At 40.7% G+C, this 16104-nt stretch overlaps 1 protein-coding gene and 1 long non-coding RNA gene across 11 annotated transcripts; one reads left to right on the top strand and one right to left on the bottom strand.

The window, feature by feature from the left end:
• The first annotated feature begins 5430 nt into the window (after positions 1-5430).
• On the top strand, positions 5431-13282 carry LOC148865957 (glycolate oxidase 1-like). 10 transcript variants are annotated; one of them, XM_088980899.1, is made up of 12 exons: positions 5431-5727; positions 6796-6850; positions 7201-7325; positions 7992-8038; positions 8538-8615; positions 8746-8870; positions 9023-9089; positions 9164-9226; positions 9385-9454; positions 9538-9638; positions 12629-12733; positions 12824-13282. In XM_088980899.1, exons 3-12 carry the CDS (start codon positions 7241-7243, stop codon positions 13022-13024), a joined length of 942 nt encoding a protein of 313 aa, XP_088837025.1. In that variant the 5' UTR covers positions 5431-5727; positions 6796-6850; positions 7201-7240; the 3' UTR covers positions 13025-13282. The 10 variants fall into 10 exon arrangements, with proteins under 10 accessions (XP_088837025.1, XP_088837018.1, XP_088837017.1 ...); XM_088980892.1 differs by having other exon boundaries at positions 5535-5727; positions 6689-6850; XM_088980891.1 differs by having other exon boundaries at positions 5537-5727; positions 6714-6850.
• Positions 11708-12364, bottom strand: LOC148865958 (uncharacterized). Its single transcript, XR_016110717.1, has 2 exons — positions 12248-12364; positions 11708-12140 (listed from the first exon to the last, which is right to left on the bottom strand). It is a non-coding gene; the product is annotated as an uncharacterized LOC148865958 (long non-coding RNA).
• Positions 13283-16104: the final 2822 nt, after the last annotated feature.

Here is a 16104-nt window from a genome sequence, read left to right as displayed (position 1 = left end):
CCGTGTCAGGTCTAACCTTCCCCTAGAGAGCCTATCTGATCTGGCTGAGCGTGGACCGAGCTCTAGGCTGGTTTGGTAGAAGAAGAGGAACTTTGCACCAGAGTGATGAAAGGCCATAGGAGAGGAAGTTAACAAGCTACTCAATGCCGGATTCATCCGAGAGACCTTAATCGAGCCTACCCTAAGGACAACTTTCCTTTTCCAAGAATACACCACTTTGTCAATGCCACTAAAGGATACAAATTGCTTATTTTCATGGATGCCTTCTCTGGATGCAATCAAATAAAGATGCACCTCGAAGACGAAGAGAATACCTCATTCATCGCTGAATATGATACATACTGCTTCAAGGTGATGCCCTTCGGGCTTAAAAACGCAGGAGCTACCTACCAACATCTTGTTAATAAAGTGTTCAAGGATCAGATGGGGATGAACGTTGAAGCCTATGTAGATGATATGGTGGTGAAGAGCCTAAAAGTCGAAGCGCACACCTCGGATCTGGCCGAGACCTTCGACACTTTGCAGAAGTTTAAAATGAAGTTAAATCCCAACAAGTGTGCCTTCGGCGTAACTTCGGGCAAGTTTCTAGGCTTCATTGTCACTCAACGAGGCATTGAAGCCAACCTTGAGAAGATACATGTCATACTGGACATGGCACCTCCTCGAATGGTGAAGGAAACCCAAAATCTCACTGGTTGAGTGGTGGCGCTCAACCGATTCATGTCAAAGTCAGTTGACCGATGTCTTCCCTTCTTCCAAGCCATCAAGAAGCTTAAAGACTTCCAATGGACGGAGGAATGTTAGGAAGGTTTCGATGAACTCAAGTAGTAGCTCACCTCACCTCCCCTCCTGGCCCACCAGGTCCTAGGAGAGACTCTTTACCTGTACCTATCAGTTGGGGACGAAGCAGTCAACTTAGTCTTGATTAGCCTCCCCTTAGGAAACACTTGGTCGGAAACAAGCCAGGTGTATTGCACCCTGATAGTGCTTCTCCACCTCAGCTCCTCATCCTTCGAAGTACCTCTATGATATACCTTAGCCAATGACCTCAGCTACAGTGCCAAGTCACCTCGGCCTTGACTAAGTTGACACTTAAAGGATTCTAGAGCTGGGTGAGCCTCACTTCGGATGTATGGCCCCGCCTCGGCTCCCAATGCCCTAACTACTTAAAGCAAGGGTGCAAGCAAACTATGTGTGCTATCAGCGAATTGTGAATATTTTTGTGTGTTGTGGGTCCATTGTTCAAAGGGGCAAGGACCTCTCAAAGAAGAAGAAAAAAGAAGAAAGAAAAGAAGAAAGAAGAAGGAGAAAGACACAACATACAAAAGGCACAACATATGCAAAAAATGGCTTCATTCATCATTATGTTCCTATGTTGCCTTTATAGAAATTTTTTTTAATGCCTCATAGGCCAAGCATATGTACATTCACAAAAAAAAAAAGAGAGAAAAAAAACAATAACAACTGAACAAAAAGAAAATGAGGGGGGGGGGGAGGAGTGCAGTCATCAATAGGTTGGGCTTTGTTGGGAGCATCTGGGATTACCTGGAGCCCCTCGATGTCAAAATCTAGCATCACCAGTAGGAGTGCCTCCAGACAAACTCTTTCCACCTACTCCTTGGAAATACCTTGTCGCGCCTCCTTCAGCTGTATTTCGAGCCATTTTCGAACTAACTACTTGTCCAAGAACGCCTTCCTAAATTTCTGATATTTCTCTTCGGTGGCAGCAGCTGTCTTCTAGAACTTCTCCCTTTCCTTCTGGAGCTTCTCCTCGGCAGACTTCTTTTCCTTCTCTAGCTTGTCGATGCAGGACATCACCAGCCTTGTTCGGTCCCCCAAACCGACGAAATGTAGGCATGCCTACAACAGAACTAGTTAGTGAAGAAAAGAGGAGGAAGAGAAGGAAATACATAAAACAGAAATGTATATATATCTTACCTCGGTGAGGTGGTACAGGCCCTCGCATAGATGGCCTTGGGGTCACTCTGCAGCAAGTGGTAGCGGTCCCTCGGCAATTTCGCCTCGCTCACTAGGGCCTAGCTGACCCCCTCGTAGTCCCCTTCTCGGAGCTGTCACTGTGGATGAAATATTTTGTCGGTCCCCTCGACTCTCTCAAGGAGCCCCTGCACCGATGGCGGAGCTGAAGAAGGCCGGGATGGGTGCTCCCCAGGCGTGGATCTCCTTGCCACCTCTTTCGCTGTGTTTAGTGTTGGCCACCTTCTGTGGTGGATCCTCACTTGGCATATCTGTAGTGGGCCTCTTCCAACCTGCCACGGCCCTCTCTGTGAGCCTCTTCAACACCTCGGCCCCCTTCAAGGGCCTCTTGATCCCACTAGCGAGCTCCTAGGGCGCTAGCACCGGTTGCTTCCCCTTGGCAGGGACCTACTGATTTCCCTACTTCACCGAGACAAGGAGGAACCTCTTCGCCTGGCCGCTTTGGCATCTGTGTTCTGGCCTTCTTCCCAGCTTGCTTCATGTGGCCTTCTCGTGAAGTCATTACTTAGCATTCATTGGTACTTCTGTGAATAGCAAAAGAACTACAAAACCTCTCCTACCGAGGGGGGTAGGGCTAATCCCGTCGAACACTAGGGGGATCTCCTCCTCCACCAACAGCTTCACCTAGAATGTCCCCATCACAAGCAGATGAGCCATGATAGCAGCCTATTTATCTTGGAGTGGAGGGGGACATCTCTCTATGACTACATAGGCCTCCCCCCAGTCAGACCTGAATCTCCAGCCTTCGGGGCAGGAGACATAAAAGAACTTGTTCTTCCACCCATGAACGGGCGAGGGGTTGTGCATCAGCTTCCCTCTCCGAGGATGGAAGTAATACATGTGGGCCTCGGAAGCTTGCTTCCTTAGCGCGAAACATTTTCAATGTCAGCTCTACACCTTGAAGTCGAGCCCCCACTAACATGGCTATGATGGTCCTAAGGGCATTGGGGATGAGTTGACTAATTGTGATGCCGTACCACTCTAGTAACTTAGAGATTATGGAAGGGAGGGGAAACCTAAGGACAGACTCTAAAAAATGCTGGTAGACATAGATTTCCCCCTCGTCAGGGGTCCATGGCGGATCACCTACATCAGGGACACTAAGATCATAGGATCAGGGTATGTGGAATCTCCTAGCTAGGGATTTGACTTGGCCCACATCCAAGGAGTTGTCAAACTCCGAGTGTGGGACACCAGCGTCAGCTACCCTTTGGGCAACGCTCCCTTCCACCGGTCCAACTATGAGCTCTACACCATCTTCCTCCTTGGCTGGAGAAGACCCTTTGGGCTCCCTCGGCGACGCCGACGTGGCACTTTCATGGGGAGAGTTATCACCCCGGCGGCAGCCCTCAGCACCCCTTGAGGCTACCCTTTCTCTTAGTACAACTTCCTCCCGTCGAAGAAGGGCTATGGCCAAAGAACCCAAGGAGGAGAGAGGAGAAGGGGTTTGAGGAGAGCTTCCTCCTGAGGTGTTTGGGAGGTCATAGCATTCAGGGCTGGAGTCTGAGAAAGACATCGTGAATTACCTAGACGGTGAAGAAGGTGAAGACGGGGTGTCCTTAAGGATTGATTACCTGGGAATGTCCTAAAGGATTGAGAGCTTGGGAGCTGAGTTCACTCGATAGCAAGGGCGTCTAAGTTCAAATGAAGGGGAAAGTCATCACCATGGCCCCTATTTAAAGGAAAGTGGACGGCCCAAATCTCGCTGGATCCGACTGCTGAGGCACCTCCGCTTCCACCATCCAACCATAATGCACCACCCAACACTAGTCCTCGGAAGACAAAACGATGCCCAAGCAATGACTTAGATCACTATGGATCTAACGGTCACAAGGACCCTCTGCTTTTACAAACCATCTATACCGCACCTCTCGGTGTGTTCCCTCGGAAGACGAAACGACGCTTGGCGAGCGAACCGCAAAGCTCACTTGTTGCAACCTGTTGGGTGAACCGCGGGGCCTGCCCATCGAGACCCACCGTCCTCCTCACGGTGAACCCTTGACGACCACCTAACCTTACGTGATACAGACCATCCCCACTAACCTGAGGCACCCATGCCACACGCAGGTTGCGGCAGGTGAGCCACAGTAGGGGGGAAGCCCTGATGCCTTTGTACGGAGCCAACCGTAGAGCAATTAGGCATACTCGCAATGACCTGTCGCTTGACTACGTACGACTCTCATTTGGTGCATTCATCTCCACCTGCCTCCAGCTCGCTCAAGTATAAATATGAGGTAACTCTCCTTTGACAAGGGATCTAGATCCCAGAATTTTGGTACAACTCTCTCATTTGCTTCCAGTGCCTTGAGTTAAGTCATTGTACCTACCTCGCCTTATTAGCATTTACTCCTCGACTTCTACCGTACTCAAAAGGGAGCACCTCACCTTAGCCTCGGCTTACCCTCTTTAGAGTCCTCAAAGCCGGCCGGCCTTCGAAACTTGGGGGTGAATTTACCTTATTGCCCTCAACTATGTAAATAAAAACATAAACCCACTTTGTATAAACAAGTGTGATAAATTCTAGTAATAATTGTTCATGTTAATGCAAACTTAGTTTGATAAGTTTCCTGGCTGGTTGTAGTGGAGACGAGATCAAATCGCATTGCCACTAGGGTTGGGAGGACGGGCTACCCCTGCTATATATATGTAGCCAAAAAATGAAAAAAGAAATGCAAACTTAGTTTGATATTACATTGATTAATTCTGTATCATTATTATACATATTTGGTTGTGATTAGACCTGTTCACCAATTCATGGCCGGGATTGGGTTCAGGTTTTACCAAAATTCGAATGGGCCTGAAGCCCAAATGTGAAGCAGTGTAAAATGTTTATGGCTCGAGCCCGGAGTCCAGCCAATGAAAAAGTCAAGTTGTGATACTATACCAAATATTTCGGCAAAATTTTAAGACTGGAATTTACAATTTTTTACATTGATCAAGTTTGGGTGCAAAAAATTGATTTGATCTTGAATAGAAAAATATAAGAAAAAATAAATGTACTTTTACAAAAATGTATACTTATCAAATACCTGCAAAACTGAACTGTATTGCAGATTTGCTTCTGTTAAACAAAAACAAATTTGAATTTTTTGGTTAGCAAAAGACTTTCATTTTTAATAGAAAGACATTTTTGTCAAATATTTGCTGAAATGCAAATTTTCTCAAATTCAACATTTGTATTCTTACCAAATGCAGCCTATCTAACAAACAGAAACCATACAACAGCACAGGGGAACAAGTGTAAGCATTAAAAAATAGTTAAGTTTGTAAACTCTGATGGCCAATTCCGAAATTGATAGTTATTTTATTAATAAATTTTGCGACCAAAATTCCCAGCACAGAATTTCCATTCATTGGCAACCCGTTCTTGGAATGGGTGGAAATAAAATCCACATTCACCGATTAATTAAGTCTCCGGTGGATCCCGTAATTGGTGAAAATTCCCCTTGGGAATTTAATTAAATCGGGTCACGTGTATTGTCACGAGCTTGAGTTCACGTGAAGGTCTGATATAAAACTTTTAAATTTGAGAAGCAACAGCGAAGATTCGGGCGGTGTTTGGTACCTGTTTAGGCAACATTTTTTTATTGGATTTTGGGTTGAATAAGTGATTCTTGTACAAAATCCTAAAAGAAATATTTTATTGGTGTTTATATTCTTTCCCTTTGAAGACACAGATGCTAATGGTTGCAGACTTGCTGTATCATTGAGTTGAGAATTTCGTAACGAAGGGTGAATTTCTTTATCTGAACCAACGTAAACTCATAAATATTTATTCTACCTGCTTCTATTGGTTTCTTTCGTGCGCTTTTCCTGCTTGGTGAAAGAAGCCAAGGTCTGTTCTGCTCCTCTCTACTGTTTAGACTGTTCTCATTTTAGGTTGTTTGTGTGTAGGCCTTCAGTGATCAGAAAATTCTGATTTTAGATTGTCTACATGCATTTTCTGCATGTGGGTCTCCTGTCTCTATACTTGATCAATTTTGAGTGCTTGACTTCATATTTTCTTGTATGGAGTAGCGACGTGACATTGGTTTGATTTCCATCCGAGTTGTGTTCTTCTGTTATTGGGTGTTTTACATGGATCGGACTAAAGACTCTCCAGTTGAATATTTATGAAGTGGGGTTTATTAGCTTATAACTTCTTTCAGAGACTTGGTTTTAAATAGAATTTGATTATCAGGGTTCTGTTTCTCTGCTCTGGGAATTTGATTATAAGCTGTCTAGTGGTGATATTTGCTACTTACTAAAATTTCCACTGAATTTCAGGCTTACTCTTTCGCTGTGATAGTGAATTTGAGTGGTGTTTGAATCTTAATGGAACATTCTCTGGGATTTTCCTTTTTGCTGTGAATCAATCTTAGAATCTCCTTTGCTTTTTCTGCAACCTGTCCATTTAAGTTATTTGAGATCCAGAATCCCTTCCAGGGGATCAATATTAATACATGGTTTTGAATTAAAGACTTTTTTATCTCGTAGGATTTAGCTGAATTTGGTCTTCTATTTAATATCTTATTTCTGTTCTTTTGACTGGAGAACTACTCTGATCAAGATGGTAATCCAGAACTGAGTTGGAGTCAATTTTTGTAGGTTTGTGCAAACTATGATATCACTATCTTTGTTCTTGCTTCTGATGAATATGAATAGAATCTGATTTATTGGATTTGTCTTATGTTGATTATGAGTGGTTTAATAGAGAAGTGCAATTTTCATTTGTAAAGATGGAGATAACCAATGTTATGGAGTATGAGGCCATTGCAAAGCAGAAACTGCCAAAGATGATATATGACTATTATGCATCAGGTGCAGAGGACCAATGGACTCTTCAGGAAAACAGAAATGCATTCTCAAGGATTCTGTAAGCTTACTTTATTGGTTCATTCCTTTATGGTCATCAACGTATCCTAAAGTTTTCAGTCACTCTCTGATTCACCCTTTTTCCATATTTGGATGATCCTGGTATTATTGGCAAGTCCTTTTATTTCAAAGTGCTTGCTGTGGAAAAGCCAGAAACGGTTTTAATTTCCTTCTTTTGATTATATGCCTACATTTTTACTATGCTTTGGCCAAGTCCTTTTTATTCTTCCAATGTTATTTCTCTTTAAAGCAAACTTGTGATAAGAGTTTGCTTTTTGATACAAAAAGATGCAGAGTTCATTGTGGTGATTCTACTAATATCCCTATTTGTTTGTAACTTTGTACAAATAGGTTTCGACCTCGTATTCTTATTGATGTCAGTAAGATAGATATGACCACTACTGTCTTGGGATTCAAGATGTCAATGCCCATCATGATTGCTCCCACTGCCATGCAAAAAATGGCTCATCCTGATGGTAATCTCTTGTTTCCATATGCATGTCCTCTTGTCATGCTAGAGTAAAATTCAGAAACATGTAGTAATAACAAAATTTGAAACTTGTCCATGTACTTGAATGATACTATTTGGGATTAATTGAGTCATATTTGATCATTACAGACAAATTTTGTATATTTGGTTGAGTTTTGTAACTGTAGTTTTAAGCTATATCTTGGTGAAAAATCTAAACAACATCTAGGATGCAGTAATGAGGGTAAGTTCACACCAAACTCAGTTGACAACTTGAAAGTTGAGTTCCTTGTTGGGTCTAATCAAATTAGTGGGAAGTTTCCTAAGTACCAATTGATCTCTGGGACATGTTTTGAGTTAAGGTTAAGACTTGCACAAGACTTAAAAATTTCAAGCATCCTAATTGTTTAAAATTTGGACTGGCATTTGATTGAATTTATCTTAGTTAATATATTTGGTTCTTTGATTCCATTCTTGAGCACTGAGTCTACACAGTTCAGGCAAATTTCTTTTTCAGGGGTTTTGAGGACTGTAATATTTCTAAGACTTAATCTAGTGAAGTTAAAAAGGAAGCCCAATCTCTTCCTGTAATTATTATAATTTTCAATCCTTCTTTTTTTTTTCCTAAAAAGAAGATAAACATGTCTGATCCCAACATTTAATTCTTCTGCAGGAGAGTATGCAACAGCAAGAGCAGCATCAGCTGCTGGCACCATTATGGTTTGATTTCTCATCTTTTATGTTTTATGAAAAAAAATGTTATTTAAACTAACTCATAAGCATCAACCCTTGAATTTCAAGTCAATATTAGTTTGAATGTGAATGGTTTAAGTTAAAGGACAATAGTTTCTGAGCCATGTAAAGGGAACCCATTGTCTTGGAAACTTTATATATTTGATATGATTGTTCATATGCTCATTAAAAAGGGGCCCAATTTGTTTCTAGCCAGTGATGATTTCCTAACTGAATAGGAAAAAAGCTAGCTAACAAACCAAGTGTTGCTGATAAGTATATATTTGTTTGATTATATGTAATACTGTAAACTTCCAAGTACCAATACATCTTTGATTTAGTACTGAAATATTAGGATCAAATTTTTATTCACACCATTGCAAATTTACATTTAGCAGATTTTTTTCCACTGAATTTATAATCTTCATAGATCTTACACGACTAATATACATTCCTCACTCTATTTATGCATGATTGGTTGTTCCAGACATTATCATCATGGGCTACTTCCAGTGTTGAAGAGGTTGCTTCAACAGGACCTGGCATTCGCTTTTTCCAGCTCTATGTAGATTTCATCTGACCCTTCTTTATTTTCTTTATTATTTTTTTTTTGGATCTGGTTCTATGAAGTGCTTTTTGCATTTTAATTCTCCATCTTCTCTATCAGATAAATGGTTGCCTTGCAAATTGTTCAGGTACTTAAAGACAGGAATTTCGTTGTTCAGCTTGTTAGAAGAGCAGAAAGGGCGGGCTTCAAGGCAATTGCCCTCACTGTTGATACTCCAAGACTAGGGCGCAGGGAGGCTGACATCAAGAACAGGTCATTCTGAAATTTGTTTATCCGTAGAAATTACTTAATTAGGTTGATCCATTTTTTGACTTTACATGGTAAATTCGCACTTAAGAGTGCTTGAACTGTGCACTTTGCTGTTTTATACGAATCTGAATTACTTTTAATGGAATGTTATACAGATTCAGTTTACCACCATTCTTGACATTGAAGAATTTTGAGGGGTTGGTCCTTGGAAAGATAGACAAGGTTAGTGAAAACACTCTTATTGTTGATTATGTTCCTTAAATCATTCATGGTTTGATTTCTGGGCCCAACCATAGACAAATGATTCTGGACTTGCATCATATGTTGCTGGACAAATTGATCGATCTCTAAGCTGGAAGGTATGTTAGTGAAACTTCAACAATTGGGGTTATTCTTCAAGTCATATCATAGTTGTCATAGATCAATAAAGACAAGATGGATATATATCTCTTATTGTTGCTTGAATTATAAAAGAAAAAGTCTACTCTTCTGAAACATTTGCAATGAATTTGGACAGGATGTGAAGTGGCTCCAAACAATCACAAAATTGCCTATCCTACTGAAGGGTGTACTCACTGCTGAGGATGGTAAGTAATATTGGAACTGAAACTCTTCTCATATTCCTAATTTTTTATATGGACTCTCCAGCTCCAATATGTTGATTATGCAGCCCGATTAGCCATAGAAGCTGGAGCAGCAGGAATCATTGTCTCAAATCATGGAGCCCGTCAACTTGACTATGTCCCTGCTACTATCATGGCTCTAGAAGAGGTTAGCACCTTAATTATATCTTATATATATTTGACATCATATGATGGATTATTGCTTGGTTTAATGGTAAAATCTTGGGCTGACAAAAGTATGTGAATGTGGGTTGAAGTCTGAGAGTGGTTTCTTTGTGCTAATAAATAAATAAATAAAATAATGCCAAAGTTTAGGTCTGTATCCAGTCAATGCCTCCTATGACTAGGGCTGTCAATTGGACTGGATCTGGTCCAATCCGGTCCAGTCCAACATTGGTCCATTTACAAATGGATTGGACCAAATCCGGTCCAAACCCCATACAAACCGGATCCAGTCCAGTCCAATTGAAATGCAAATGGACCGGATTGGACCCAATCCAGTCCAAATTAAATGTTTTCCTCAAAAAATGTTTTCCATACTTAAAAATCAACATAAAAGGATATGATTTCATTTCACAAAAGCAGGTTCAGTTGTGGGTCACTACCATTAACATCTCAGTAAACCTTCTCATCTCTGTGGCTCTATAGTAATCAATTATCAGGGATGATACCAGAATCTATTGGGAATTGTACTAAATTGGAAGAACTCTATCTTACTGAGAACCAGTTAGTAGGAGTTCTGCCTAAGAGCCTAAACAATCTTCAGTTCCTTCCTTGCTTGGATGTCAGTTCCAACAGACTTGAGGGCAATATAAAGTTGGGGGTTCCAGGTAATTGCAGGAATTTGCAGGAGTTGGTCTTGACTTACAATCAATTTGATGGAGAAATACCATCAGGCTTGGGCAATTGCAGTGGCTTAAGATTCTTGGCAGCTCTGGGTAATAAATTAACAGGTCAGATCCCCTCTTCCTTTGGATTACTAACTAAATTGGAGCTACTTTACCTCAATGAGAACTCTTTGTCAGGGGTAATTCCACCAGAGATTGGGACCTGTAGTTCCTTGAAGGAATTACTCTTGCAGAAAAACCAACTCGAAGGCAAAATTCCAAGTGAGTTGGGATCTTTGAGTAAATTAGAGGAACTTGCATTGTTTACAAACAGATTGACTGGAGAGATTCCAATAAGCATTTGGAAGATTCCAACCCTCAGATATCTCTATGTCTATCAGAACAATTTGTCTGGGGAATTACCTTTAGAGATTCCAACCCTCAATGTCAGTGATGATGAGGCAGAAAAGGGCCCTAATGCTGCAGAGGCCTTGAGGGCTCAGGTGAATGCTAAAGAAAGAGATGAGCAGACTTCAAGTTCAAGTGATAGCAGTGAGAACAACAGTGAGAGTGGGAGTGGGAATGGGAGTGGGAGCAGTAACAATGACAGTGAAGCAAGTGATGAAGATTCAGTCAATTCTATCTGAAATATCCAAGTAAGGTGGGGTTAACTTTTATTTAAACATCCCAAATAACAGGTCTTGAGATACAACAAAAACAAAAATGTGCTCTGCAATTGGTCAAAGGGAAAAATTGAAAAAACAAGTAAAATGTTCCTCCATGTTAGGGAGCATATTTGGATCATGCAGGAATATTTGTGCAGGGTGCTTTAGTGATTCTTACCTACGTTTGTATGGTCTCCAACTCCCATTAATATCTTTTCATATCTTTTATAACTCTGGCTTGTAGAATATGACATAGAGCAATAGTCCACTGCAGCCAATCCCTCATATACCATCACATGGCTGATATCTACTTCCACAGGCTCTCTAATGAGAGCAACCCTTCAGAGCTTTTTTCTATTCTATGTACTTGTCAACACATGAACTTACCTTAGTGATCAAGTGTAAGACATCATATGCATAGACTTCACTTAAAATGAAAGAGTAAAAAGCTCAAATTGAAGAAACAAATTTAACATCTGAAAGTATAGGCATCAAAGGCCAGAATATAAACAGGAAAATCTATTTTAGGCAAAAAAAACTTAAAATCTAATCAGTGATGATATTTTTTTGTTAGGTATGTTAAAAAACAAATTTATTGTTCATGGTCCAACCAGTGAAGTGGGTTTTTCAATTACATTTCCAACCTAATTTATTGTCCTAAAAGAAATAGAAAGCCTAACCCCAATGATCAAAACCTGGTAATCCCAAACAATAGTTAAATATATGTACAGGGTCAGATAACTATGAGTACAGTTGGGCAAATGTTCAAAATATCACAATGTATCAGTGAACCCCTCTCAACGTAAGCTGTCAGTACATACTGAACTGAACAAACAGAAAGAAAAAATAAATAAAAAACATTTCCCTTTGGAAACTCCCATTTTTCATATCATGAGTGTCTATACAATGAATCATGCATTTGGCTTTCTAAAACAGAAAAAGAAAATAAAAGAAAAAATCTGAATAAATCTATCACTTTTTTAACTGAACCATGCATTTGGCTAGAATGACTCCCATAGGTACCCACAGTAGCACTACCGACACGTTTAATGGTGTAGGCATTGCCACCGCCCATCCGTTGTGGAAGATTAATGGCTTCGGATAATCCTTTCTTGGCAAGGATGGGGCCTTCTCCTCCACCGGAACAAAGTATACTTCCTACAAGTGACAATGGCTCAAATGTAGGGGAGAGAGAGAGAGAGAGAGAGAGAGCACATGGCATTAGGCATGGTGAAATAACAAAATCAGGTGATCAAACGAAATACCACCATCCGCCGGGGATACTGAGGATGGAGTGATGGAGGCGCAGAGGCGCTGAACCCTACACTTCGAAAGCTTCCACACTTGATGCTTCAAAGTTCAAACGAAAATGAACATTGAACGGACCATTTGAACTAGTGGCTTTGTCCACTTTCGGTCCATTCTATGAATGGACTATTCATGTTCGGACCGGTCCGCGTCCATATCAATTTTAGGACCGTCCAGTCCGTCCATATCACTTCCGATTCGGATGGTGTCCAACCCGAAACCGGTCCATTGACACCCCTCCCTACCTATGACCCCATGTAGCTGGGAACAACATTGAGTAATCTCCTTTTTTGACATGGTGTACTGATATACAACATGTTCTGTTGAACTAAATTTAGGTTGTTAAAGCTGCACAAGGCCAAGTTCCCGTTTTCCTGGATGGTGGTGTCCGGCGTGGGACAGATGTTTTCAAAGCATTAGCCCTTGGAGCCTCTGGCGTATTTGTAAGTAGATAAACCACAAAATCATGGTGACAGCCTCTTAAATTCTTCTGTTCATCAATTTTTCTTATCTGACTCTGGTTTCAATCTCAGATTGGAAGGCCTGTGGTATTCTCTTTGGCTGCTGATGGTGAAGCTGGTGTGAGGAAGGTGCTCCAAATACTTCATGATGAGTTTGAGCTTACTATGGCACTATCTGGTTGCCGCTCACTCAAGGAGATTACTCGGGACCACATTGTGACTGAATGGGACCATTGTCGACGTCTTCCTCCTCTCCCTTCGGCCAGGTTATAAATATTCTTGTTCACCAACAAGCCAATAAATCCTACAATAAGATTAAGGTTTCTCTGTTTGAGAACCTGTTGTCATTTGAAGGTTTTATTTGACATCTGATGAGTGCAGTAATAATTATTTGAGTTCTTAAGCTTTTGTAATGATGAATATGGTACTTCCATAGGCGGCCATTGTAGACTTTGTTTGAACCAGGATCTTGTTCTCCAAAATTTCAATCGAGGCTGGGTTGATACTTGTTTGTTGACACCCAATTTGCAACTGCACTTCCCAAAGGAACTTTTGACAATGGGCCATGCCGTGCCGGCCCATGGACCTGGAACCCTAGGCCCAGCATAGCCCGTACCATAGTGCCGGGCCTGGCACAGCTCGCATGCCATCGTGCTGTGTCGGTTCAAATTCGGGCTGGGCCAGATTTACACCTCTACCTCTAAATGACCCATATATGTATCTTCCCCACCACCACAAACTCAAATCTGTCAAAGACATTAGATGTACATCTCAGATCCCTGATGGCATAAAAATCTGCAGCTCTTTTTTCTCCAAGTTGCTTCAAGTGCCTGAACTTTGCACTACTTCCAGTTTGAATTACGTACAACTGTAAGTTTACGTCTTTTTTATATGGATCAACGTGTTTTTTGTTGGAAACACCCATTGCTTCCATTACATCTCCACCTCACTTAACCACCACTATACCAAGAAAACATCACGAGGGCTTGCCATCAATCCACTATTAGGGCCCAGGGATTCCTCCTGATTATCCAAACAATTGATTTTCTCTTTTAACTCGGTCACTTTTTTGCTAGGCAAACTAGGGGATACATAGGGGGTTGAGAGGGTGAAGATGTTTATCAATCCTGGGTCAGTGGGAACTGTATATATCCAATTGATCCAGCTATCATCTTCCACTCATTCAGTCAGTCCATACTGTGTTGACTCGGATGAGTTGAGCAGGTTATTATTCATTTCTTTCACCAAGAGATACCAAACCAGAAAAATGGTTTTCAGCACGTCATAGCTGTTCACGGGGTCCCAGTACAATGGAAGGAACTTCCAGCCCTGCCTTTGTGAGATCAAACCTGTCCAATAGACCAATTAAATAACCCATTAGTTGATTAAAACGAAGGTTTATTCTGCAGTCTGCACCAGCTCAAAGGTGTATAAGAGAGAAGCGGTTTATTAAGAGATTACTACCTTTTCCACAAGAACTGATTATGTAGGCCTTGCTCAACCACTGTTAAAGGGTTCTAAAGGCAGTGGAGGCAAAGAATGACTATGGTTGAAGTTCTGAAAAGACTTTTGATGGATGGGACTGAAAATAAAATAGCTGATACAAACCTTGGTTGAGATGAATTGATGGCTGATTCTCATTCGTTCTTTCTGGCTCTGCTTTGCTGGGGGATGAGGGTTAGATGGGGTCCATTAACCGCCAGTGGATACAGTTTCTGCTTTACACTTCCCTCTGTAAAGCATTGTATATGCAAAGGTGGGACAATCAGATTGGCATTTTGGCATGTGCCTCTCCTACAAATGGTTCTACAGTTCTAAGCCTAATACTAGGCCAATCGTGATATGCCATGTCAGCTTCATTTATGGGTCACACCAAAATTTCATTTGTTTAGAGGATTCAAACTCGAGTTCACATCTTCGCCCCACAAGGAGCCGCAGCACATCCCTGCTGTGTATTGAGAACATCTCCCGATGATGACATCATCGGAACTGGTATTATCATCGAAAGATGTTCCCAATACACGGTGGGAATGTGCTGTGGGGCGGAGATGTGGTCTCTTCAAACTCAGTCAGTCTCGCCCAAGCAGAGAGCACCACTGTCAAGTGTGCCTTGGCCAACATGTTTTTCTTTCCTAACAGATGCTATTGGACTAGTTTATATCGTATCCACATGATATTACTCATTCAGAAATCATCAAATATCAATTTCTGTCAGAAAGAATGCAGTTCCATCTTTCACATAAAAAGAAAAAGCACAATAGCCATGCACGAGAAAAATTAGAGAACAAATTAAGTGAAGAAATTATGTCTCGGCTACCTTTAACAGATTAGTCATGGCTCATATAAGGACTATTGCCAAACGGGGATAAGATAAAGTTACTCAACATACCAAATAACCATACTGCCTTCAATTTCTAACGTCCACTATACAAATGGTTAAAATGCTAGTAACATAGAAACGCAGCCTCATAAACCCAGTCTGGGTTCATGAAAGATTAATTGAAAGGCTTTATTTTCTTTGCTCTTTAGAAAATTCCTACATTTCAGTATTGAATGATTTAGTAGGTCAATTTGTTCATAGCTTTGGACTAAGTACTTATTCTAAATTTTTTCTTTGCATTTTCTTTGTAGGTTGATATTAGGAGAAATAGTTAGTTGATGGATGAAGACTTCTTGATTAATATTGATATGTTTTTTGTAGTTTCATATATATTAGAACAATTCATTCAACATTTGTAATATACTTTTTTTTTGTGTGAATATGCTTTTAATGTATAAATGTATGAACCCTATTTGAAAAGCATATCGATTTTTGAATTTTATTAAAAAATTATTTACAAATTTGATTTTAGGGAAATAAAATGTACATATAGGGGATATGAAAAATCACAGATTTTAATGACTGTAATATTGAATATGATATTTGAACAGGTTTTTGTTATCTATAGCGACGTTCATGACCGCTAGGTTCAAATAAGCAAAGCTATTGCAGCTTTTATAAATGCCACTATATGTTCAGTTACTCATGACTATGATGGAATTCAATAGCAACGTTTATGTGGCGCCACCTAAGTACTATATTTATAGCAAAGTGGTGTATCTATATGCCACTATTGGCTAATTAAATGCTGTTATTGAATTATTTAGAGAGGAATTTTATTATATGCCGCTATAGCCTATAGTGACAGTTTCCAGAGGTGTAAAACAATGCGCTGAAAATAAGCCGCTATTAAACCTTGTTCATGGGTCAGGCTTGGACTTAACTTTTGTCAAAATTTGAATGGGCCTAGCCTGAAGCCTGAGCTCAAAACAGTGTAAAATTGGGCTCAAAGCCTGGCTAGTGAACAAGTCTA

This window comes from Nelumbo lutea, chromosome 3, assembly GCF_056320005.1.
Source record: "Nelumbo lutea isolate HS-2025 chromosome 3, American lotus-T2T, whole genome shotgun sequence".
Classification (NCBI taxonomy): domain Eukaryota; kingdom Viridiplantae; phylum Streptophyta; class Magnoliopsida; order Proteales; family Nelumbonaceae; genus Nelumbo; species Nelumbo lutea.
Note: the sequence above shows the minus strand (reverse complement) of the source record. Positions and strands in the feature narration are given on the sequence as shown.

Excerpts from the sequence above, each read along its gene's own strand:
- LOC148865957 (XM_088980892.1), top strand. The coding sequence starts at position 6,714 with ATGGAGATAACCAATGTTATGGAGTATGAGGCCATTGCAAAGCAGAAA. Across the intron at positions 8,039-8,537 it reads CAGCTGCTGGCACCATTATG|ACATTATCATCATGGGCTAC; the intron begins GTTTGATTTCTC and ends TGGTTGTTCCAG. Across the intron at positions 9,639-12,628 it reads CTATCATGGCTCTAGAAGAG|GTTGTTAAAGCTGCACAAGG; the intron begins GTTAGCACCTTA and ends AACTAAATTTAG.